The sequence below is a fragment of the Crocodylus siamensis genome, chromosome 6 (assembly GCF_052110815.1).
Source record: "Crocodylus siamensis isolate JL-2025a chromosome 6, ASM5211081v1, whole genome shotgun sequence".
Lineage (NCBI taxonomy): Eukaryota > Metazoa > Chordata > Crocodylia > Crocodylidae > Crocodylus > Crocodylus siamensis.
The window spans coordinates 34,146,001-34,169,383 of record NC_143400.1 but is presented as its reverse complement, the minus strand read 5'-3'; the positions used below and the strand labels follow the sequence as shown (position 1 = coordinate 34,169,383).

The 23,383-nt window shown below is 59.8% G+C and overlaps 1 protein-coding gene across 2 annotated transcripts in view; it reads right to left on the bottom strand.

Moving 5' to 3' along the window:
• Nucleotides 1-347: 347 nt before the first annotated feature.
• Nucleotides 348-23,383, bottom strand: part of LOC149862283 (G protein-coupled receptor kinase 5-like) — a 38,892-nt gene continuing 15,856 nt past the window's right edge. The window contains exons 1-16 of one of the 2 annotated variants that reach the window (XM_090051201.1): nt 15,018-15,275; nt 14,507-14,602; nt 12,722-12,834; nt 8,873-8,950; nt 8,515-8,615; nt 8,289-8,381; nt 8,136-8,199; nt 7,537-7,677; nt 7,072-7,262; nt 6,657-6,694; nt 5,878-5,967; nt 5,476-5,684; nt 4,750-4,887; nt 4,459-4,596; nt 3,689-3,820; nt 348-3,295 (exon numbers count right to left, since the gene is read on the bottom strand). In XM_090051201.1, the coding sequence (XP_089907327.1) occupies nt 3,176-3,295; nt 3,689-3,820; nt 4,459-4,596; nt 4,750-4,887; nt 5,476-5,684; nt 5,878-5,967; nt 6,657-6,694; nt 7,072-7,262; nt 7,537-7,677; nt 8,136-8,199; nt 8,289-8,381; nt 8,515-8,615; nt 8,873-8,950; nt 12,722-12,834; nt 14,507-14,602; nt 15,018-15,237 (1,962 nt within the window). In that variant the 5' untranslated portion in view covers nt 15,238-15,275 and the 3' untranslated portion in view covers nt 348-3,175. Of the gene's footprint in view, nt 3,296-3,688; nt 3,821-4,458; nt 4,597-4,749; nt 4,888-5,475; nt 5,685-5,877; nt 5,968-6,656; nt 6,695-7,071; nt 7,263-7,536; nt 7,678-8,135; nt 8,200-8,288; nt 8,382-8,514; nt 8,616-8,872; nt 8,951-12,721; nt 12,835-14,506; nt 14,603-15,017; nt 15,276-23,383 lie in introns of those variants that run through there. The other variant, XM_090051202.1, reaches the window with a different exon arrangement.

Below are 23,383 nucleotides of genomic sequence, written 5' to 3'. Positions count from 1 at the left end.
AACCTAAACCACTTGGAGGCACCAGAAAGGCACAACCCAAAAAAGGGGAGCAGGGAAAAAAAACAACGGATGAGAGAGAGAAGGAAGGGGTGGAGGGTAGAAGGGATAGAGAAGCCATGCATGACATTTCAGTGGTTTACACAATGGGAAAAAGGAAAAGAAAAGCACGCTGGAATAGAGTGCTGTAAGTACATTACAAATGGGAAAGGCATACCAAGCCCACTACAGTGGTCACGGTGGACACAGAAAGTGCTTTTCCCTCGATGGGGACTGAGGGACAGCCACATACCCCTTGTTTCTCGGCTGTTTTTAAGTTCCGCATCAAAAGATCCCCAACACATCATGCGTAGAGTCACCACATGGCTTGGTTGGCAGCTTTTAGCTTAAAAATGTACATCCAGGCAGTCAACATACAAATATTTACAAATGTTTACAAATGTACAAAACTAAACAGCACGTAAACCGAGTGCACTGGCCCTGGGGAGCTACAGTGTGAAAATCAAAGAGAAACCAACCAATGGCATTTGATGCAGAGGGAAAGGCACACACACAAATCAAGATGCCTTTGGCAAACAGGAATTGGTCTTGCCCCCCTCAAGCCCTGTGCTGGAGAATCTGGTATCATGCCCCTTGCTTGCACAGAAACAAGCCTGGTCCACGTGGCATGCTGTCTCTCCCAGGGAAGCCAGGGGGTCGTGGAGCATCTTTCCGAGGGCAGTTCTCAGTCTTTACCACACGTACACAATTTCTCTCGCACGCACACAAGTCTAAAACAGGACCTGAAGCCTTTTTCCTCTCTTATCCAATGGAGCAGGAAGGGGAGTGGGGCAAAAAAAATAAAAATAAATAAAAATCAAACCTATTTCAGGCATGTTCTCAGGCCAAAACAAGCCCAAAATAGATTTTTTATATATATAACTAAAAAATCTATTTTATTTAAATCTGCACTAGGGGGAAGAAAGACAAATAAACAAGCCACCAACTCCCCAAGCCAGGCAGTGATTATTTCAGGACTGGTTTGCGAGGCTCACAGGTAACAGGCATCGCAGCAGAAACCATCCTCTCTTGTTCGTTTATACGGAGGTTGAGTCTGCCAAGTTGTTGAGGCCCCAGACTTCTCTGCCAAATCAACCCTCTCTCATGGTGCAAACCTTTCCCACCCCCCCATCGATAGGAAAACATCAATACAAACAGCTTGTCTGTTTTTCCCCCGGCTCCTGGAGTCATGGCAGCCAGGTTGAAGTCAGTGAGATGAGCCCAACCCGCCAGCTGGACTCCACCTTCCCCAGGGAGAGGAATGTAAAAAAGGAACCACAACGCACAATCCATTTCTTGAAACCCACTTTGTATTCTAGCTGCCATCGGTGACACGAGCGTAGAGGGAGTTTTAAATGTAGGGGTGGAGATAGTCAAAGCAGCCAAGATGGGCATGAGTCCCCTATGCTCTTCTGAGCTCTTGCACCACCGTTTTCAGCCGAGAGCATCCGGCCAGCTAGAACCCAATAAAATCCCTCTGTGCTCTCTTCCTCTGAAAACAGGGCAGGCAGTGTGGACCATGCAATACGCTGCCCCCCCCAACCAAGTTCTTCCCTGCCCCAGAAGTGTCCAACTCAGGCAAGCTGCATTTAGCTCGCTGAAATACCTGAGAGAGGCAATTCACTTCAATGTTGCACACTGCAGGGAGACAACCTCCCTCAGGCTGATGCCCTGCAAGGCTACTCACTGCAGGGACTGGCATGTGATACCTACAGGGGCTTTCACGCCACTAGACGTGCTGCTGCGCCCAGAGCCATCTCCCTAGCCAGCTGCCGTGAGCTCCAGAGCCCCAAAGCAAGCCCAGGACAGCTGCACCAGCCTGCCAAGCAGGGAGCCCATCCCAGCCCCTGCTCTGTTTCTCCTCCTGCCAGGGTGGGAAGGCAGTTTTTGGCCTCCTGCGACAGGCTCTCACAGACCTGAGTCAAGGCAGGGCTGTACTACTGATCTGGCTGGGACCATGCCACAGCAGCTGGTGATGTTGCTAGCACCACGCCAACCTGGGGCTCCTTTGCCTGCCCAGCTTGACAGCATCAGGACGCCAGCCGCTGCCACTCGGGACACACCGTGTTTCGGCTCCAGTTCAGCCGTGCAGTGGGGAGCTGCCCACTGTTGTGCCAAAGTGCCGAGGAGTCTGTGCCGCCCCAGATCCGACTGAGCCCCTGCTGCTAGCAGCGAGTCGCATGCCAGCGCCTGATCTGCTCAGCCCTGGCCAAATCCTCAGCACGAGGCCAGGGCATGTGGAGCAGGGCACCCGTCTTGGTCTGCCTACCACTCCAAGGCTGCACTCGCTGCTACTTGGAGACCAGAGATAAAAATCCAACATATGCTTGAACCCAGGCCGAGGCTCCCCGTGTCCCAGAGGTCACATGAACAGCCAGCAATAAGGTAATGTGCACAGCTCCCCAGCAGCATGAGGGCAACACGCAGACTCGCACCCCTTCCATTCCCTGCCGGCAATGGGGCTCAAATCAGGCCCAAGTCCAAGCCCACTGGACCCCTCATCCCATGCCCAGGCCCAAGTACCAGCAGCAAAACCTGCGGCAACACAGATCGCTGCTCCACTGCCAGGCAAGCAGCATCTCGTTTCACGCCTCCCCCACCCTGGTGGCCATTCCCACAGCCTGACTGCACTGGAGGAGCTGACTGGATCCCAGCTTGACCCTTTGGGCTAGACAAGTAGACAAGGGGGCATCTTGCAGGCCCAGCACCCAGCTGCTAGGTCCCTGGGTATAGCAGGAACAGGGGGCTGAGGAATCCCCTTGAGCAGCACAGACCCTTGGAGCCGCGCTGTACCGGAGCACAGGGTAGTCCAGAGCACAGCCGGGCTGGCCTGGCCATGATGCCCCCAGACAAGGCAAGCAAGACGAGGTGCCAAGGGCAGGCCTGGCTCCTGGTCCCAGATGTCATGCACGAAGAGGGCTCCAGCCCAGAAGTCCAAATGCCCTCCCGACACAGCCTCTGTGAGCAACCCAGTCCTACCGGGCACGTAGGTGGCCCAACCACCTCCGCATCCCTGGCACGGCTCCAGCAGCCTCTGCTTCACATCCATGGTAACCCTGAGAAGGCAAGGATGGAGGCTCCACGGGAGGTGTCCGGGCTGGGGCTCCCAAGGAGCAGGTTCTCCGCGGCAGGGCTGGGGTCAGGAAGGTGCCTGTGCCGTGGACTGGCCTTGGCAGGCAGAGTTGGCTGTGGTGGAGTGAGAGTTCATGCCTGCCGGGAGGTTGGAGTGTGCGTTGGTGCTGAGGGCATAGTCGGCCGGCTGCAAGGGAGAGACAGACAGACAGAGAGTTAGCCAGCCCCGAGGCCCAGCTACTCTAGCCCCACACAGGAGGGCAGCTCAGCCTAGCCAGGCCGCAGGGCATGGGCAGAGCTCGGGAGCTTCCAACAGCCCCAGCTCCATCCCACACACCCTGGGCCTCTGGAAAGGTGACGGCTGGGCGGCACGGGAGGCAAGAAGAGCCCACCATGTAGCAGGACTTGGATCAGGGTCTGCACTGTCCTACAGTAACCACAGAGCCAACAGGCAGCCTCCCCCTGGCACTCAGCTGGGCAATGCACCCGAGGGTGGCCCACTGGACCCAGACCCAGTCTAGGCAAAGACTGAGGCAGACGGAGGGGAAGCACGAGGCAGGTGGGACAGAGCAGGCCTTACATGTCGCCGGAAGAGCCGCTGCAACAAGCTGCGCTTGGGGGGCTCAGGAAGCTGCTTCCAGTCCAGGTCTGGGGAGCGCATCCCGTTTGGTCCAAATACATTCAGGTCCTTGAAGCACTCGGTTTCAATCATCTGGGGGAGAAGATGGAGGCAATGTTTAGTGCAGGCCCCAGGACCAGACCGAACAGGAGCACTGGGACCTGGCACCTCGGCAGTGGGGCTCTGGCCCCTGACAGGTCAGGGTGAAGGTGCCAGCTGGCCCGATGCAGTGGGAAGAGCCTTGCATGTGGGTACCCCCACCTCCACCAAGAACCCAGAGGCCAGGTGCACAGGAGCCAAGCTGGCTGCCTCCCTGGGCACAGAGCAGCATTGGCCCCATGCTGCATCCCACCATCTGTGTCCCCAGGCAAGCTGAGCAGATGCTGGCATCAAGGTCCACCTGAACTCTGGCTGGAGCTGCCTTGATATCCTGTTTGGCTTCCAGACAGGCATGGGGAGGAGTCACTGCAGACCCTGCTGAGGCATTGCACTGGCCAGGATGCAGGCTGCTGCGAGTCTCCTGCTGCTCCGTTGTGGGCGCAGACAGTGCAGGTCATCAGCGGACTGTTACCCCCCGATGGCAGTCTGCTAGGCTCAAACCCAGCCCCACTGAGCAGCCCGCAGGAGCAGGGGCCCAGGCAGAGTTGCCCTCCCCATCAGTGCCCACATCATGGCCAGGATGAAGCAGCCCAATGCTGGAGGGGCCTGGCAGGGTGCGCACAGCCCGGTACCTCATTCTGCCAAGGGATGGAGACACTGCCAGTGGCAAACTTGGCGTAGAAGTCATTGTCCGTCTGGTCCAGGTTGACACCCTTGACAGTTGAGAACTGCTCAATGTCCAGCACGTCTTTGCAGTACACAGCCCGGGGCTGCGGCAAACCAAGATACAGCTTAGCCCACAGCTCAGCTCCAGCCCCAGTCCTTTAGACCCTGGCCAAGGGCAGCCCACCCAAGCCCCTGCCCTGCAGCCAGCATGGCCAGAGCAGCCCCACAATCTTTGTCCTGCCATGGCCCAGCCTTACGTCTGGCACGAATGACGGCTTCATGACCCCAGCCTCCAGGCGCTTGAAGTTGATGGTCCTGAAGAAGGGGTGCTGCTTGACCTCAGCTGCCCCGCTCTCCCCGCAGCCCAGCCGCTGCTTGGGGTCCTTGGCCAGGAGCTGGGGAGACGGACCAAGAAAGCACAGTCACCCAGGGGAGAGGCCAACAGGAAGCTCAGCGGCACAAGCTGCAAAGAGCAGGCAGGGGCTTCCCCAGCTGCCTTGTGCCCCACAGGCAGCCCCAGCACTGGCAGGGGGTCAGCAGGGGGCCTGCTGGTGGTTGTGAAGGCTCCAACGCAATGGGCCCCAAGGGCCAGGTGCTGCACAAACACATGCAGATGCAGCCCTTGCTTCCCACCGCTCCCACCGGCAGGACCCCAGCTCTGTTCCCTCTCCCCACGCTGCCCCAGCTAGGATCCTTCCCCTCCTGTCTCCACCCAAAAGGGTAACAGCACTGTTTGCATCCCAGTGAGCAGCAGCAGTAATGCAGGAGCCCTGGGCCCTGCAGTGCTGCATGGCTGGACACCCCTTGGCCCCATGGAGCCCCAGAGGTGGTCATTCCTGGCATGTAGCACAACATCCCTGTGGCTCCTCGCTGCTCTGTGTGCCCAGCCCTGCCCGACGGCCAAGGCACTGCTGGCAGGGGCCAGCCGGGCAGGGCTCCCCCGCTGTGTGCCACCAGGTGCTGGGGTCTGGCTGGGCACTCACCGCTTTGCAGATGGCCTTGGTGTCCTCGCTGAACTTGTCCGAGTAGAGCTCCTGCTCCTCCCGCACCCGCTTCTCCACTTCCTCCCGCTTCACTCGCTCCTTGCGGGCCCGGAAGGGTGACTGCCCCTCAATCATCTCGAAGACCAGGCAGCCCAGCCCCCACCAGTCAGGGCTGAAGGTATACCGCTCATTGTTGATCACCTCTGGGGCTGCAGGGAGCACAGTGGGGGAGCCCCCAGGTGCACCCTATTAAAAACCAGGTACCGACTCGGAGCCAGTTCCTGGTCCGGGCTGCCACCAGCCCAATACAACCCGGACATCAAAGCCGCTTCCCCCCAGATGCCAGCCCCTGGCCCAGTGCTGCAGATCCCACCTCCCCTCTTCACCCACCCCAGCACTCACCCATGTAGCCGACGGTCCCAACCCGGCCCCGGATTGTCTCGCCCTCTGGGATCTTAATGGCCAGCCCCAGATCTGAGATCCTGATGTGACCTGCAGCAGGACAGGGGAGGATAATCAGAGCTCAGCGGGAAGATGTCTGGCCTGGCCTCACACCAAGCTCCTGCCCTGTCTGGGGTCTCAGCACATGTGCCTCCATTCAGCATGTGGCCCGCTGGGAGGATACAAGGGGGGCCGCCATAGCCAGGAGCAGGGGGATGCCAGAGATGGGGACAAGGAAACAGCCTCTCTACTCCAAGGGGGCACAGACACCCATCAGCACCAAATGTGGCTGTGCCCGGGGTAGAAGTACAGCACTGAGCAGCACCAGGGACCAGAAAGGCAGGGCCTCCCAGGACAGAGCAGACAGGGCCTGGCTCACTGGCTGTCCTGGAAGCTGTCCCTACTTGTCCCATAGCCCCCACAGGAATCCAGACCATCCTCCTGCACTAGGGGCCTAAATCCCACAGGCCAGTCAGCCCCAGTACCCAGCAGCTTTCCCTTGCACTGCAGAGGGCCTGCGATATGGAAACCACTTGGCATAGGTCTTCAAGCTGCCCATGCCCTGCATCCCTGACAGCACATGCTCTGCTGAGCCCCTGCCAGACACACTCATCGCAGCTCCTCCAGGGCGAGGGGGATGCATCAGGGTAGGAGGGTACGTGTCACTAGCTACCACAGTGCCAGGATCTGGGGCTCACACCCCACTGGCCTCCAAGCTCGGGTCGGTGCCCCCCACTCACCATCGTCATCCAGCAGGATGTTCTCTGGTTTCAAGTCCCTGCAAAGGGAGAGACAATGTGGCTCAGTGCAGGGCACCTGCAGCAGCCTAGGCCTGTTGGGGCAGCATTGGTAGATAAAGACACGTGGGCCTGAGGTCTAGAGCATCCGTGGCCTCCCAGCTCCTTCCCGCCGAGCCAGAGGCTAGACATCTCCATGCACACAGCTGCTTGGTAGCCACAGGCTGCAGCCCCAAGCCAGGCAGACCCCTATCATGCAGCCTGCCAGCAGCTCTCCCAGAGGAGCGACTTCCAGGTCCCCTCCCCCTCCCAAGAGGGTCCTGGCAGGGCACGATCCCATCTCCCCTGCCCCTCACCAGGATCAGAGGAAGCATCACCCCTGCTCGGGCTGGTTTGTGGAGGCCCCCACCCCACTCACCGGTACACAATGCCCTCCTGGTGCAGGTGCTGGAGGCCACAGCAGATCTCGGCAGCGTAGAAGATGACGCGCTCATCATCGAAACCGGGGTTGCCCATGTTGTAGATGTGGAACTTGAGATCGCCACCGTTCATTATGGTCAGCACCAGGCACAGCGCGTCCTTCGTCTCATAGGCATAAGCCAGGCTCACCTGCAGGAGCCCCCCACCCTAGAGGGATCAGGGCCGGCCCTGCAGTGCCACTGCCAGCTCCCTGCTCCCACACTAGCAGCAGCCACAGAGCACTGGGGAGCCCAGTTCTAGCCACCCACTGCCCATGCAGGAACACCAGGGGGTTTATGACCTGCTAGTGCCCAGTGGAGATTTGGGATAAAGGCTCCTGCACAGGACCCCACCTCTGGGCCCAAGACCATGGGGGCTGGGAGCAGCAGTGACAGGCAGTCACAGCTCGGGGTCCAACACTCACCACAAACCGGCTATTGACCTTCTCCAGGATCTGCTTCTCATTCAGGGCCATGGCTTCCCCCTTCCGCTTCTTGATCCGCTTCTTCTCCAGCTTCTTGCAGGCATACATCTTCCCCGTAGCCCGCACCTGGCAGGCACACACCTGGGGGTGCGGACACCACATGGCCTGAGACCCTGCTTCAGAGCAGCTCATCCCCCTGCTGGGGAGCAGGGCCACAGACACGACCACAGCCTGGAGGCCAAGTTCTCTCCTGGTGCCTGGAGCTAGGCTGAGTCAGAGGGGACAGTGGGAACGGGCTTCCCCCAGGCCCTGTGGGAAGGCCAGGCCAGAAGCAGAGGGACTGAACAAGCTGCTCCAGTTTGCTTGACACCGCTCTGTACCCAGGCCACAAAATCAAGCCGCTCATTTTTTGTTTGCACCACCACGGGCAGCCCCAACGCCAGCACTTTACAGCAGGGACCCTGCCCCATGCCTGGCCTGCAGGACCAGCAGCCCTGCCCTTGTGCCCATCGCTCAGTTGCAGGACTCCGGACACTGCAGCCCTGACACTTTAGAGTGCCCGGCACAGCCCTGACACCCCTCCAGAAGCACACCCCTACCTCTCCAAAGCCCCCTTTGCCGAGGATGCGGTACTGCCGGAAAGTGTCCTTGGTGACTGACTGCCTGCAGCAACAGAAGTACAGAGCTCAAGTCAGCCCCGCCTGAGCTCAGCCCCAGGAGGGAGGCAGGGTAGAGGCTGCCAGCTTGCTCACCTTTCCAGGTACTTCCACTGCAGGAACCGGTCAAAGTACATGCTGCCCAGGTAGTCAGTAAATGGGCCTCGACTCAGGTACTCATGCAAGGGCCTGGGGGAAGAAGAGGCTATTAACACTGCTCTCCCAGCACCCCCTCCACCCTCACGGGCAGGCTACAGGAGGGCATGCAGGCCCCCTCCACAAAGGCAGAGCAGTGGGGAAGGCAGCAGGGGCTGGTACTCACTGCACACAGCTGCTAAAGAGGTCTTTGCAGGGGCTCTTCTGCAGATTCTCCAAGCACTGGCTGATGTGGGTCTGGCTGATTTCCGGCAGGTAGTCTGGAGACTGCAGGGGTAGAGGACAGTGCCGCAGGCATGAGGGCTGGCAGGTCTGGGCCACCTCCGCAGCTACTCTGTCCGCATGCTAGGTTCCTCCACTGCAAGCCCCCAGCCCAGTCCTGGGTGCAGGGCTCCATGCACTCAGTCCGGTGCAAGCAGCAGTGCCCTGGGATGCAAACCTGCACCTCTGCCATGCTGCCAGCAAGGGGCACCCTCCCCTTGCCGAGTGCCGGCCTCTGGGCTGCCCCCCCAACAGCGGCTCACCTCTGTGCTGAAGAACTGGCGGATGACCTCCTCGCCCATCTCTTTGCGTTTCTCATCTGGGAACAGCTCATAGTCAGTCTGGGCGGGACACAGAGAGGACGTCAACACCGACCCCGGCAGGGCGGCCTCATTTACCATGGGTCTCTGCCCACCCCATGCACGCATGGGACAAGGAGGGCAGAGACCACCAGATGTGCCTGCCTTTCTCCCTCATCTCTGGACTGCAGCCCTCAGGACTGTCTCTCTGTACAGTGCCTAGCACAATGGGATCCTCTTTTGGGATGTGGCCTGCAGGACAGTCCTGGACACCCATGCCTGCCCTCCCAGTCCCGCTCTGCTCCCGCCTCCTCAGACCCCTCGCACTTCCCTCTCTGCTTTCCTCCCTTATTCCCACCTCCCCTGGACAGAGCCCAGTCAATGCTCCCCGGAGAGCTGAGCTCTGCCACTATGCAAGTCCAACCCACACTGGTGGTTTGGACCATGGCTGGGCACCAGGAAACTGAGAAACACGAGTGACCCAGGAGCAAGGCTCAGCTGTAGGCAAGGGGCTAATTTGCCTGGCACAGGGTGACACAGTGGAGGTGGGCATGAAGCCAGCATAGTGCCCAGGCCCTGATGGCAGGCAGCAGTGAAAGGCACAGCAGGGAGCAGGTGCTGTAGTGACCACCTCTGCCAGCCCAGTGGCGAGGAGCTCTCAGGCTGCCCTCGTTCTCAGGGCTCGGTGACATCTGTGCTACCCTTCACTGTTTCTCATGGCCATCGTCCAGTGGCCTCTCAGCTGGCTGGAATGTCCACTGTCCCCTGGGAGGACAGGAACCTCCCTGCACCAGCCCTGCATGCTGGAGCGTGGCTGGGCAGGCTGCCCTCTGGGGCCCAGTGTTTTGGGGAGCTGGAGGAGGGGGGTGATGGGATGCAGAGCTCAGGACACCCTGTACCCAGCTGCCAGGGCCAGTCAGGGTCACCTCCAAGTGCAATTAGACCCTAGGCTCCTGCCCCTGCCCCTGTTCAGGAGCTGGCTGGCACAACATCCCCATGCTCACCAGGACAGGGGTGTCTCTGGCACAGACACCGGAGAGCCCAGGGAAGTGGGGTGTTTGCACAGCTCTGTGCTCCATGCCACTTGCCCACCTCCCAGAGAGCACACTGGGCTGAGAGCCACCTGGCACAGCATAGCCATCACCCCTGATGAGACAGGGCCAGGCAAAGCCAGTATCTTGAGGGTACAGATGCCGCCTCTCCTGGCCAACGCGCCCAGCTCCCAAGCGTAGCTGGAGCAAGCCCAAAGTCAGAGCAGGGACTGAACAGCAGAGAATGGATGGGGTTGTTGGCACGGGGGGCAGCCAATGTGTGTGACGACACTTCCCCAGTTTACTGCAGCGCATCCGAGTCAGAGTGACCCACAGTGACCCTTGCTGGGCTGCCAGGGGCTCTCCCTGCCTCTCCTCGGGCTCAAGCCAGGCATCTCCCTTGCTGGCTGCTCAAACCAAGGCATGAGTCAACACATGAGCGCCCAGAGGGCAACAAGCCACCAGCTGCATCAGCACAGGGGGGGTTTGCTGTGTACGCAAGACAGAAGTGACCAAAGGTTGGGGACTGCAGCACGGCTCACTCTCACCGGCTTCAGCAAGCAAATGCACAGAGCCGGGCCAAAGGGCTCAGGCCTTATCCCAGACCATTACGACAGGAACCTGCAGCTTTCACACTTGTTCACAGTCATTTTTTCATGTCCACGCATCCTCTTCTAACACCGCCACGGTACACAGCCGTGTTTGCTGCACAGCCTGCTCTGCTTTCAGCCCTGCAACTTCTGAACGCAGGGACTGCCATTAGCAGCACCCCGCTAATTTTCACCACAGGCACAGTGTGAAGGAGGAGAGGCTCCCCCTGCAGCAGTCCAGACCCTGTGCCACGGGGGATGAGAGAGACTGAAATGGCAGCTGGGTGCAACAGGGGGAAAACTTCCCCAGGATTTCAAGCGAAAATTCTCTATTCACGTCTCCGTGCATCGGAAAGGGGACCGATCCCCCAGGGAGCGGAACCAGATGCTGGACAACTGTTTGCAAGATCCCAAAGGGCAAAAAGCAAAGGAGCCCACACAAACCTTAGAGTGCAGGTGGGATGGGCTCCCACCCAGACATGCCCGATCTGCTCAGGAGGGAAGTGAGAAGGAGCTTCTTGCCGGCCTTTACTAGCTGAAGGCAGAGGGTTTCCAGAGGGCGAGATGGTACAGACCAGCTCTTTGGCTTCTGGCACTTGCCAGACCCCACCAAGCCCAGACCCACCTTGGCTAGGGAGCTTTAGTTACTTAAGTGGCCAAAAAAGTCTTGTTGTGAAGAATCTTCCACAAGCTCAAGCTGCCTGGCACAACCCAGGGACTGCTTCCCAGGCATGTGTTTCCCATTAAGCCTCTGCATGACCAGCTTGCTCGCTGCCACTCTGACGAGCCAAGACCAGGCTAAAACTAGAAGCTGAACATGTTGGTAGATGGGCCACAGTTGCCGGCAGCACACGCGCAGCCTCCCCAGCCCACAGCAGCAAGGTCCAGAACGCTCCTCTCGACCCGGAGGACCCAACGGCTGCACCGTTACATAAACGATTGGTTAATGGGAAACACAGACCACTTCACGAGGCTTACGCTTTCTGGTCAGCAGCATCTGCAACTGCCTCCGGGCATCGCAGCCACCTCGCAGCAGATGCACGTGGATTTGGGGGCAGGATTTCAAGTGAGCTACTGAAAAGAAGCCCTAAGCCTCTGGCATGACCGGGAGCAAAGCCTAGTGCTGCCGGAGCCATCCAGCCCCAGGAAACACTGGGAGGAGGGAGAAAGCCCTCTGGAAAACACGCGGATATTATTTCACAAGGGCTGACTTTACGCTCCACGTCATCTGGATGGAATTTTTGCACCGTTGCCTTCGAGAGGGCCGGGAAACGGGCTCTCCGGCCCACCCCACCCGCACCCCCACCACGAGCACTAAGGCCAGGCTTTAGCTGTTTCATTCCCTCCCATGCCTAAGGAGCTGCCTCTCCACCACAGCCCCCTAAGAAGCCAGCAGCAGGGGGAGGCAGGTGGCAAGCGACCTGCTCTCTCCCATGGACGAGCCCAGCAGTCCAAAGTCGGCACCTCTTGCTAGGCTAATATTTGCAAAGCTTCCCCTTGGATTTTAATAGCAAATGAGCAGTTCCGATTCTTCCTCCAGAGTCGAGAGGCAGCTGTCTTGCCCAAAGCCCTAGTTGCAGGCCGTGCCCAGCTGCCAGCACGCAAACAGCCCCGACAGACCTGAGCACACGTGGCCTTGGTGCAGAATTCCTGGGGCCAGCCCCAAAGGTCCTCCTTTAGCCTCCTAGCCCCAGAGCAAGGCATGGAGAGCTCCCTATACCCTGCTGTGAAGCCCTTGGGGCTGTGTCACTGCTCAGGTGCCCCAGGACCTTCCAGGAGGCCAGTCCAGCAAGGAGCTACAGCAAAGGGACTGTCCCACTGCATGTGTCTGAGACCTCCCAGCTCCACCCGGAAAGCAGCATAAACCCTGCCTAGAGATTTGCCTGGCACTGCGGCCTGTGCTGCATCCTCCCAACTCACACTCCCCCTTCCCTTCCCTCCCAGTCCCCTGGGGGACGTACAGACTGGCTAATATTAGTGCAGGACTTTGAATGCTGCCCCAGCCTAAAGTTAGCAACTGCTGTCAGTCAGGGCATCCCACCTGGTCCTGAAGCAAATCCAGCTCCCCCATTGATGCCAAGCTAATGCATACCCCCTTCCTGCCTTGCCAGCCCCCTGCCTACCCCTGGGGATTCCTGCCATAACCCAAGCGACCCAGTCCCTGCACAGGCAGTGAGAGCATCCTTACTTACCACAATGTCGAGGAAGCGGATGCAGCGCAGCAGCTCAGGCCGGGTCTCGCAGAACTGACGGAAAAGCAGTCTGCCGATGGGCTGCTTCTCGCACAGGCTGCTGTAGTCCTTCTCTGCAAGAGAGCCCAGGAGGGGATGAGACAGCAGTGTGGCCCCGAGGTCCCATTCACCACAGCCGTGTTGGCATCTGCACAGATCTCATCCCACAAGGGGATGATCTTAGAGACCGATGTTCCTCCCAACACACAATCCTCCATGCCCTGAGCCCCCAGCGATCCCTGCTAGCTGCTCAGAGCTGAATCAGCCCTTGCCATGTGCCACCCAGGGGAGAGGATCTCTCCCTAATGCATTGCTGGCTGCAGGTCACCTTTGGTACCAGGAGAGACCAGAGGGCCAGGGGCTCTGTTTTCAGCCAGCAACAGCAAGCCAAGAGCAAGGGAAGAGGCAGTGAGTTCAACTGCTCTGGTGATGGGCACAAGGCTCCTCCCTGCTGCAGGGCTGCAGAGTCCCTGGCAGATCGGTGCCCGATACATCTGCAGCAAAGGCCTGTTGGCCACGGCAGGGCTCCTGCAGCTAGAGGGGCTCCAAGCTTGCATGTCATCCCACAAGGGATCATTTGCACTGGCAAAGGCCTGGGTAGATGAGAGCCGAGTGCCAGCCTGAACACCTGCAGCTCAGCAGCAATCTTCTGCTGCCTCCATGGGGCTCTGTGGGGGGCCTGCTCCCTGCTGCAGATGGCCAGCAGCTTCCCGGGGCCTTGGTTGGGCCTGTCCATTAGGCCAGGCCTTACAGCTGCTCACTCCTTCCCTGGCGTGCGTGTGCGACCAGCCGGGGCTGCCCGTTCTCACGCCTCCCTCCCGGGCAGTTTTAAAGGGCGCTCAGCCCCGTGCTGGGCCCAGCTGCAAACCATGAATTCCAGGAGAAACCCCCAGGCAGCTGTGGTCTGTGCTCTTCAGTGCACCAAAGCCTGGCTCAGCTGCTTCCCCCAGTTTCTCCCCTGCTGCCGAGCAGGAAACCACCCCCCTCCGGCCCCCGCACCCTCCATAGCTGCATTCCCAGGCCTTGTAAGCCCGCCCGCACGCTGGGCTCACAGCACGGGTCCCAGGGGAACAGACGGCCCAGCACACGCTAGGGGAAGAGGCACCGACAGCTGCCAGGAGCACAGGAGAAAGCCCAGCTTATCTCCTAGTCCGCTTCCTCCCCGGGAGCCCCTGCCTGGCACCTGGTCCCCGAAACCCAAGAGCTGGGAGCGCGCCTGCCCTCTGACATGCGACACGTGCTGCCTCAACCGTGGGCACAATCCAGAACCACCTGTCCAAGGGGAGACCCCAGGTGAAGGGAGCAACCTTGCCAGCAGTGGGGGACCCACCTCCCGATGCCCTGCCCCACCTTCCTCAGGGCTCAAATGAGTATCACTCCTCTGGGCTGGCAGGAAACAATCGCAGGCTTTGCTGCTGAAAGTCAGAGCAGAGCATGGTGCTGCCCAGGCTCCTGGCCTCTCTTGGGCTGGAGAAGGCAACAAGCCTGCCGAGTGTCTACTGAGCCAGGCAGGAAGCAGTAGGAGGGCAGGAGGCTATGGCAGCCTAGCACGCTCTCCTCGCATGCTCCACTCCCTCCCCACAGGCTCCAGCACGCCTGCTGGCTGCCGTCACTGCACGCCCGGGCTCTGCACCGGGCAGGTTCTGCCAGTTCTTGCACCACCACCACACCTATGCCCCGTGTCAGGCCCTATGTGCCAGCAAGCTCCCAGGAACCGCTGGGCACAGGACAGGCTGAATGACTTACCGAGGCCCTTCCGGAGCTCGTCACACTGGCTGATGTGTGGGAACCGCAGGATCTCTTTCCATTTCTTGCTCCTGCCTTTCCGCTTACCTCCGCCTCCTGCCGGGAGAGAGTGGGAGGTAAAGTGACTCAGGAGGCATCATCACGCACGACTCCAGCCTTGACACAAGGGGCCCAAGCGCTTGGGACACTCGTACCATCGCAACAGCAACGCCTCCCCCTCCAACTGGGGCCCCAACCCCCTGAGCGAGTTGTGAGGCACCCCAATACCTGGGGAAAGCCAGAAGCGGGGAGGAGAGGCTTGCCCAAGGGGTGACAGGCCAGCAGGGCTGAGCTGGGCATATCACCCAGCCTCCCACACTGGAAGGAGGGAAGAGATAGTGCCCACCACCTCCTGCCATCAATTTTGACACTTCCCTGGGAGAAGGGCCACATGCCCAGCCTGCCAAGCTCCAGCTTGGTGTTGAGAGGCTAAGCCCGGGTACTAAACACATTGAGAAGTGACTGACATTACCCCTAGGAGCCAGGGGCAATGCTTGTGCTTTCACAAGCAGGCGTGCCCTTCCGGCAGCACCAACACCATGGGGCAGGCTGCCGGCCAGGCTGACTTCCCCACTCGGAGGCGGGCTGCAGGGGCTACAACGGGTCTTCCTTGCAGGAGCTGATCTGGGGGAGGGCTCGTGCTTCCTCCCAGAACAATGCCCCGTCCTCTGCTCTAGCCTGCTCGCAGGCATCTGGTTTCCTTATCTCTCTGCTGAATTTATTGTTCCTAGTGCCATTCCCTGCAAAAACAGCAGGCCCGGGACATGCTGGCAGTGATCACCCCCGATTGGCAGGGGATGCAGGCCCTCGCCTTGCAGGCTGGCCAGCGGGAGCGTGTGCAAACAGGGGGACCCTGCGCACATCTGGAAGAGGCAAAGGGATCAAACTCCCAGCAGCCGCTGGGGCTTCAGGCAACAAGAGATCATTTAAAGGCTTCTGTGGATTTACACACACATACTTTGCTTATGAAGTAACCCCTGTAGGGACCTGACATCAGCACTCATTCCAGTGGCTCGGGGCTGGTCGGCCGCCAATAACAATCTCGGCTGCTGACCAGCTGCCACCCCCCAGCCCTGTTACGTCAAGGTGAACCGACAGGAAGCCAGGACCCGGCTGGGATGCCGCACGGCCGCGCCGCGGGGCCCTGGCCAAGCAGCCTGTCCAGAGGCCCTGGGGGGAGGGGGCCCAAGTTGTACTAAGTCCTCAAGGGAGTTGGCCAAGCAGAACTTCCTGCTGTAATCACTGTGCTTCCTCCTGCATGAATAGGCCAACGTCAGAGCTGGGGCTGGGCAGTGCAGCAATGACCTGCAGGAGCCTTCCCCGAGTGCTGGCTACCTCCACTAGCAACACCGTGGCAAAGGCGATCCTTGGTGTCCCTGCTTCTAAGGCAGCAAAGGCAAGGGGGTAGGACACCACAGCTCCCACTTGGCTCACGCCTTCGCCTCTTGTGGTTTAGGCTACACAGACTCCTCCATCTCCCTCCCAAGCAGCACAGCAGGGGTAACAAGAGTGCTTGGTATCACCGCCTGGCTTTAATGCAGTCCACACACCAACTTGGGTTCAAACAAGCCACAACACACAGCGGAGGTGGCTCAATAAGCAGCCCAGTCATAAAACAGGTAACTCCCAGCAGGGCTTTGCTTGGCAGCCACGGGGCCCCCTTCCAGAGACGGGGCCCAAACAACATTGCCGAGCGAACCAAGCCGAAAGGAAACACCCTGGGCACAGAGCAGCTTTGCCAGCCCCACGGATGCCGCAGCAGGAGGGGAGACGCCGATCGCTCCCACAGCACCGCCCTTGGGCTGGGGAAGAGTGCCACGCAAGCTCTGCAGCAGGTGGCAAGCAGCACACGAGACGGGCGGTTTGCAGAAGGCCCTGCCCCATCCCGGGCACAGACGCCAGGCTAGGAGCAGGGCGACTCTGGAGGAACAACAAGGTGCCACTTGCCGCCTGGCTGGCATGGCTCAGGCTCCCTCCGCATCGGGAACTGGAGCCCAGGTGCAGCTGCCAGGGGATGCGCGGGTCCAGGAGGGGCGGCTCCGGCTGTGGTCAGCAGGGGAAGGGAGCAGGGTGTACTGGAAACAGGATTCCCAGGCAACTGCGCTCCAAGGACAACTGTGAATAGCCGGACTGGGCTCTCCCGAGCCAGCGGGATAAACGCTTTTGCATCCGTAACATCCTTGTTGGCTCGCTTGCTCAAGGGCTTCCCCAGCCGAGCGTACTAGGTCAGCAGCGCCATGGCAGACCTCCTTCCCAAGGTCACGATGCAGAGCGCCATGCCCCTGGGGAGTGTCTTCAAGGTGCAGCTGGGAGCAGCTTGCAGGCTGAAAGGAAGTCGGCCCCAGACAGGCTCTCGGCCCGTCCTGCAGAGCATCTCAGACAGCTGCAGGGGGTGTGGGACCCCTGGGACCAAGCAGGGAGTCCAGCCGGGGCATCAAGGGTGCTGGCTACCCCATGAGAAAAGGGAAATGGTGGAAATTCCTGTGGCCTGCAAAGGCCAGCGCCCCAGCATTGATGCTGTAGCAAGCTCCACGTACATGAGGAGCAGCTGATTCACCACAAAGCGGTCGCATGGCAATTAGCGCTCCTTCGTGTGGACTCCCTGGATCACGCGGCCCATGTGACCTTCCAGCTCCCCAGATGCCGCTCAGGCCTGCACTGCTACAGATGGAGGCTCGAAGCAGAGCCCCCCAGTGCCCTCAGCCAACAGCAAAGAAAAGCTCTCCTGCTGCGGCCCCGCTGCCCTGGCTCAGGACTGGACAGAGGCCCTAGGCCTTGGAGGAGCTCCGGAAGCTGCCTAACATAGATCATTAACACAACCAAGAGCTTGGATGCTGGTGTGAACGTTATGGCCCCAGCTAATCTGCTCACTTTCTCCCCTGGTTTATTCCTTTATCTTCTTTTATGGACTATTGTGAGCTAATGATTCTCTAAAGCAGGAAGATGTAGGCACCCCCCCACCTTAATCGGGACTTTATGGCCCTGTTTTCATGGGACAGTTCGCCGATGGGATGATAACAGTGGGTTGTCCCAGACTGCAGGGCCCTGGGGCCTCCGCTAGTCACATGCAACATAGAAGGAGAAACCAGGCAAGAAGACAACGAGCCCTCTGGTTTGTCAAGTGCTACAGCCATGCCTCCAAGCCTGCGCTCATGCAGAAGAAATGCATTCCTCATTTCAAGTTCTCTCGCACTGGGGAAAGGAGCCAGAGAGACTGCGAGTAAAACCGAAGCGGTGACACATCAGCAGGTTTCTGGTGCAGCGTCAGCAGCTGCTTCAACGAAGGGGAATCACTGCTGGGAGGAAGCGAGGCAGAGCAGGCATGTAAACACAGGGCGCTGTTTACTACCCGGCCATGTGCTGCCGGGAGCGGGGAGTGGTTCCCACGGCCCAGCCAGGTGGAACAGCACAGGCGGCTGGTTCAGGAGGCCGAGAGGCCACCAGCCTTCCCGAGACACCCGTGCAGCCTCTCCCAGGCCCTGCAGCCTCTCTCTGCATTCTGCTCATGTTGAGCAGATTCTTTTTGGTACTGGTTGGTGGAACCAGAGCGTGCTCCGTCCACTCCATGCATTGACCTGGTATTGCAGTGCTTCCAGGACCGGTGCAAAAAAAAAAAAAGGGCAGGCTCTGGGGCCGGGGAACGCAGAAGAGTCCGAGCTACGCAACTGCTCGGCTGTCCCCGGACTTGCTCAGCACTACCAAACCCCCTACCCTGCACACACAGACTGTGCTAGGGAACAACGATGGCTTTACCCCTTTGTAAACCAGCCTGGGACAAGAAAGCCTGGCTGTGCCAACCCCAGGGTAGCGCCCGGCTCTGCTGACAGCCCCTCTTGAAGCATTTCTGCTCACAAGCACCCAATGCATCAGAAATTCCCCCCTCACCAACCCCAGCCTGTGCCCTGCCATGTCTACCCCAGGCACCCGCAGGCCTTTTTCCCTGGGCAAACACTTGCCCCACATGTGCTTGGACAATGCTGAAACTGCCTTGTTTGGGAGTATGGCCAGAACTAAGGCCACCGAGGCCAAGACCAGGTAGTTGCACACATGTAGCCCATGCTGCCACATACACATGGACCCACAGGAGCTCCTTCAGCACAGCTCTCCCGCAACGGGACCCTGCCACGCATGCACAGAGGGGGAAAGGCTGCCAGGCCTTGTCCTCTGCTCAGATGCCTGCTGTGGCTGCACTACATCCCTTTCCCTAAAGCTCCTTAACCTGCCCCTGGTTCACACCTCCTGCAACTGCAAGCCTCGCAGTACGTGAGAGTGCTTGCTGTCTCCGCTAGCAGGACAATTGCTCCGCAGCACGGGGGCCTGGAAAGCAGGGCAGAGCCACGGCACACGGGCCCGACGGGACATGAGCCTGGAGTGCAGAGGTGGCTTCTCAACATGGAGGCTGGGGCTGGGGTTACTGCCAGCAAATTGGCCTTCTCCTTCCTTGGTCCCCAGCAGCTTGGACACAGGCTGTCTCCCTTTAGTCAAGCTGACTGGGATGCCCCAGGCAGGGCTCAGCCGATGCTTTGGACATCTCAACGAGCCAAACGTTGCAACCTCCCGCGTCTGGACAAGCCCCTCTCATGGGGCAACAGGAACTCGCACTGCGCTGGCTGCAAATCCCAGCCCGCGGCCCGGCAGCCTTATGGGGTGCCTCTTGCCTCTGTTACAGAGGGGCTCGTGCTGGTCAAGCCCCACCCCAGCTCTCCACAGGAACCCAAAACTTTCGGGCCCTTCCTCCCTTGGGTTTTAATCACGTTCGATAACAATCTCGTTAAGGGCTATTCGTACGCCTCTTCTGTCGTCAGCACCCAGCCACAATAAGAATGTGGACGTCTGGAGTTCTAAGAAAATGACATTCTTCCATGTGTTTTAAATTGATTTTCTATGGAGAGGGGTGTGAGTGCCTGGCCTTGCCAGCCAGTCACCGTTTCCTTCACACTCCCTTCAGTTCGGTGCGTGCATATCCTAGAGCTGCTGAGAGATGCTGGGCTGACCTTCCCCACCCGCCTGCGCCTCCTTCCAGCCGTTCAGCGAGGCGAGGTGCCAGTTTTACCTCGTGAAGGGAGAACTCGGCAGAGATGAGGCACATCAGCTTTGCTGAGGTGAGCTGGGCGAGAGTGCCCCAGGCGGTTGTGGAGGGCTAATCAGGGCAGTGCACACTACTGGGTGCCTGACCACTGCTATTCATCACAACGGCAGCCAAAGTGCTCGGGCCTGAGCGGGAGCTTGAACGCAAGATCTGAAGCATGCACGCATGCAAGCACACAGGCACAGGCCTTCATCAATCCCCTCCTCTTTGCGGGCTGCATAATTGCCAGGGAGTAGCAAGCATCCCAGCACCTCAGAAGCAGCAGAGCAGTGCTCTGTCCTTGTCTGCGCCCTGGTGCAGCCAGCAGCTTGGCTATGCAGCTCAGAGCACTCGACAAGGAGCCCGGAGTGGCATTTGTGCTTCTGGCAATGTTAAAACACAAGTGCCAGGTGGGGCTGGGGTTGTGCGCTACCCCCCGCCGAAGGCAGCAAGCATGCACCACCCACTCAGGCTCCCCCTACCCAGTCAGGACGTGGGTCGCACACTGGGACTGCAGCACCATCTGGTTAAGCGTCTTCCGACAAAACCGGCCTCAAACCCAGCTGAAGAAAGAGCAGTAATCTCGGCCAAGCAGCGCTGAGGGGCTCCGTGACCCCATGCCGGCGCCCTCTGCCATGCCCAGGAGCTCCAGGGGGTGCCTTGCATGGGGCTGCTGGCTGGGCCAGCTTCAGCTCCCGTGCCAGGCTGGGTTGCCTGCGCCCCTGTGCCGAGCCGGGCTGGCCAGGACACTGCCTGCTTGTAACCTCACTCTATCAGCTGGCCGGCAGCCAGGATTCTTGGTCCCTCTGGGCCTGTGAAAGGGAAACATCATAAGGTCAGTGCGAGAGCCAGCATACCATGGACACGGGCCATTAACCCGTCCAGTTCTGGCGATGTGGGAGATTGACACCTGATGGGTCATGCTGCGTCTCTGCCCTAGTAAAAAGCTCCTGGAAAGCTGGAGCTCTTCCCCCGCCTGCAGCAACCAGCTGTCCCAGCCTCAGGAGACCTTTCACCAGCTCTCCAGCTCAGCAGTGACCAGGAGCTCCCAGCATCTCAGAGGCCAGCATGCCCCACGCAGATCCAGCCGTCTCGTGCCGCCCTGGCCCCAGCGACGGTTCTGCACACTACAGCGCACGACACACCCAGCCGCAGCAAGGGCCTTCAAGCACCCCAGCCACTGCGACCGGGGCAGCTCCTCCTCAGCCTCTTGCCTTGCTGGCACCAAGACAGCCACAGGTTGCCCACAGCCCCAGGCTGGCCTCCTGGTACACCCAGAGCTGCCCCTGTGCCGCAGGCAGACGCTCGGTTCTGGAGCAGGCTGAGCTCTCCAACCTGGGGTTATTTTTGGCACCCACCAGCAGGGCTCCTGTTTACCAATGGAAATGTGCTTCTCACCTACCAACCCCGGCGCTGGCCCCGACGGGCCCTGTGCCAGTCCGGCCGGATGGGAAACGGGGCAGCATTCTGGGCTGCGTATTAATCACGTCCCAGAGCCACACAGGCAATGATCTCACCCTTTCTGCTCATTCCCAACAAGCCTGCTAGATCGCTGGTGAGATCCTGCCTACCCCAAATTCCATCCCCACATCTCCCCCACCCCCTCAGCCCTCCCGGGAGAGCGGCTCATGCTGGCATTCAGGCATCCAACTGGCCCATCATCCTCAGGCATATTTCCCTGTGCTGAGCGAGAATCCCTGTGCGAGCGCGCGTGTGTGTGCAGGAGAGAGAAGGCAGCAGTTTGGGGAAAGCAGACCACAAAAGCCACATTACTCCTCTTCTCCCACCCAGGTCCCCAGCCGTTCACCAGAGGAAAGCCAGCATTTCCTTAGAAGGCCTGTGCCGGAGAGGGGACCTGAGGATACGGCGGCCAGAGCAAGCAGATGAATCAGCCCTTGCCCCAGCCACAGGCTGCATCTGCAGAGCCGGGGGCCTGCAGCAGCTCTGACAAGCCTTGCAATGAGTCAGCCCCTCGACCTCCAGCCGGCGAAGCCTGCAATCCATTAGCGATGCCGCGTAAACTCGCTAGCTTGCCGCAGGATGGGGAGAGAAGCCCAGTCACTTTCTAATGTGTTTCCCGGAGCTCAAGGCTGGGACCCTGCTCTCATCTGCTCCAGGGGACGGGTTCGGCACATTCAGGATGCACCTAGGGGCTGGGGGAGGGAAGGAAAGGGGTGCGAGGGAAAGGCACCCAGCCTTGCCCGCTTGTGGGAGAGCAGGGGGTGCCCTGGCCCCCTGCGGCGGTCCGCCTGCCTACGGCTCTGGGAACCTGATGCAAGCAGGGTTTCTGGAGGTTTTCCCAGCACGCTGCCTGGTTTGAATCAGGCTGGAAACACCGCAACGGCAGCCTGTGTAAGCGGCAGTCCTGCATCGCCTGGGCCAGGGCTCTCGGCAGTACAGGAAACAAGCCAGGGAGTCCAGTGCTGCGTAGAGCCCACTGGCCCAGGCCTAGTGGCATCTGGGTCGATGCCTTTTGCTTCCCTGCTGCCTGCTCAAGATCCCCACCAGAAACAGAGGTGCAGAAAGGCCACAGGCCCCCGGCCCCCGCCAGGCAGAGGCGGTTTGTGCCATAACACAAGGGACTCGCAATGTGCCCAGATGCTATGGTGGGGGGCACCGTGGAACAGCCCGGCATAACCCATCAGCCCCAGCGTGGCTTCCTAATGCTTTGTGCACACCTTGCCTACAAGCCCTGGGCCAGCTCTGGCTCTAGGAGCCTGGATGGCCAGACTTGAGAGCCCTCCTGCTGGCCCCTGGGTGCTTCATCCTCATTCAAGTGCCACAGCACCTCTCTTGGCTCTATTGCCAGTGGCTGGGAAAGGGTCCAGACAGCCAGTGTTGGCTCCTACCCCTGCCACGGGACCAGGCACTGAGGCTCTTAACTGCCCCTCCTGGCCCAGCGCGGGGAGGGAGGGTGGGAACAGGACTGATGGTGACCCCTGTTCCCAGCACAGCATCCTGCTGCCCCCAGCCACCTCCTCCAGGCGAGGGGTCAAGTAGGTGGTCAGGGACGCCATCCCCCTCCCAGGAACAGGGAGGCTCCAGTGAAATGACTCGGGGAAATGCCATGGTCACAGAGACCTTGTCTACACCAGTCTGGCTCCAGCAGCTCCCACCCCAGTTTGCAACCTCACAGATGTCCACATCAGGGGTTTCCACCCGCTCAGCTACAACCTGCCATGCAGGCACAGCCCAAGAGCCCGAGGGCCCAGGGCTTCCCTCCCCAGCCCTCCACATTTCTCTCCAAGCTTTAGCTCCTGGAGCCATGGGATCCAGGGATCTGGTTATCATACAGTTGTGGAGAAGAGCTGGGAGCCAGGACTCCTCCCTCCCTCCCTGTCATACTTCAAGCCCCTGAAGACAAGCAAGCAGGACCTAATACAGACGGTCGATTCCAACTACTGGTTCGTGGCTCCTGGGGGCCTCATCTCCAACTGCAGAGCAGCCGGGGTGGACAGTGCTGCCTTCTCTGAAGCAAAGCCTCGGGGCTTCCTCTGCCTTACTGGCAGGGACCTCCCTCTGCTGCAGCCCCCAGCACAACATTCGGGACTAGAAGGGACCTTGTGAGATCGAGTCCAGCCCCCCTGCCATAGGTAGGAAGTCTGCTGGGGGCAAGTAATCCCAGCACGATCAGCATCCAAATGTTTTTCTGAATGAGTCCAGAGTAGGTGCTTGCACCACCTCTGAGGGGGAGAGGGGGGCCAGTTCCAGACCCTGGACACTTGGACTGTAACGAAATTTTTCCTTATGTCCAATCTAAATCAGCCTTC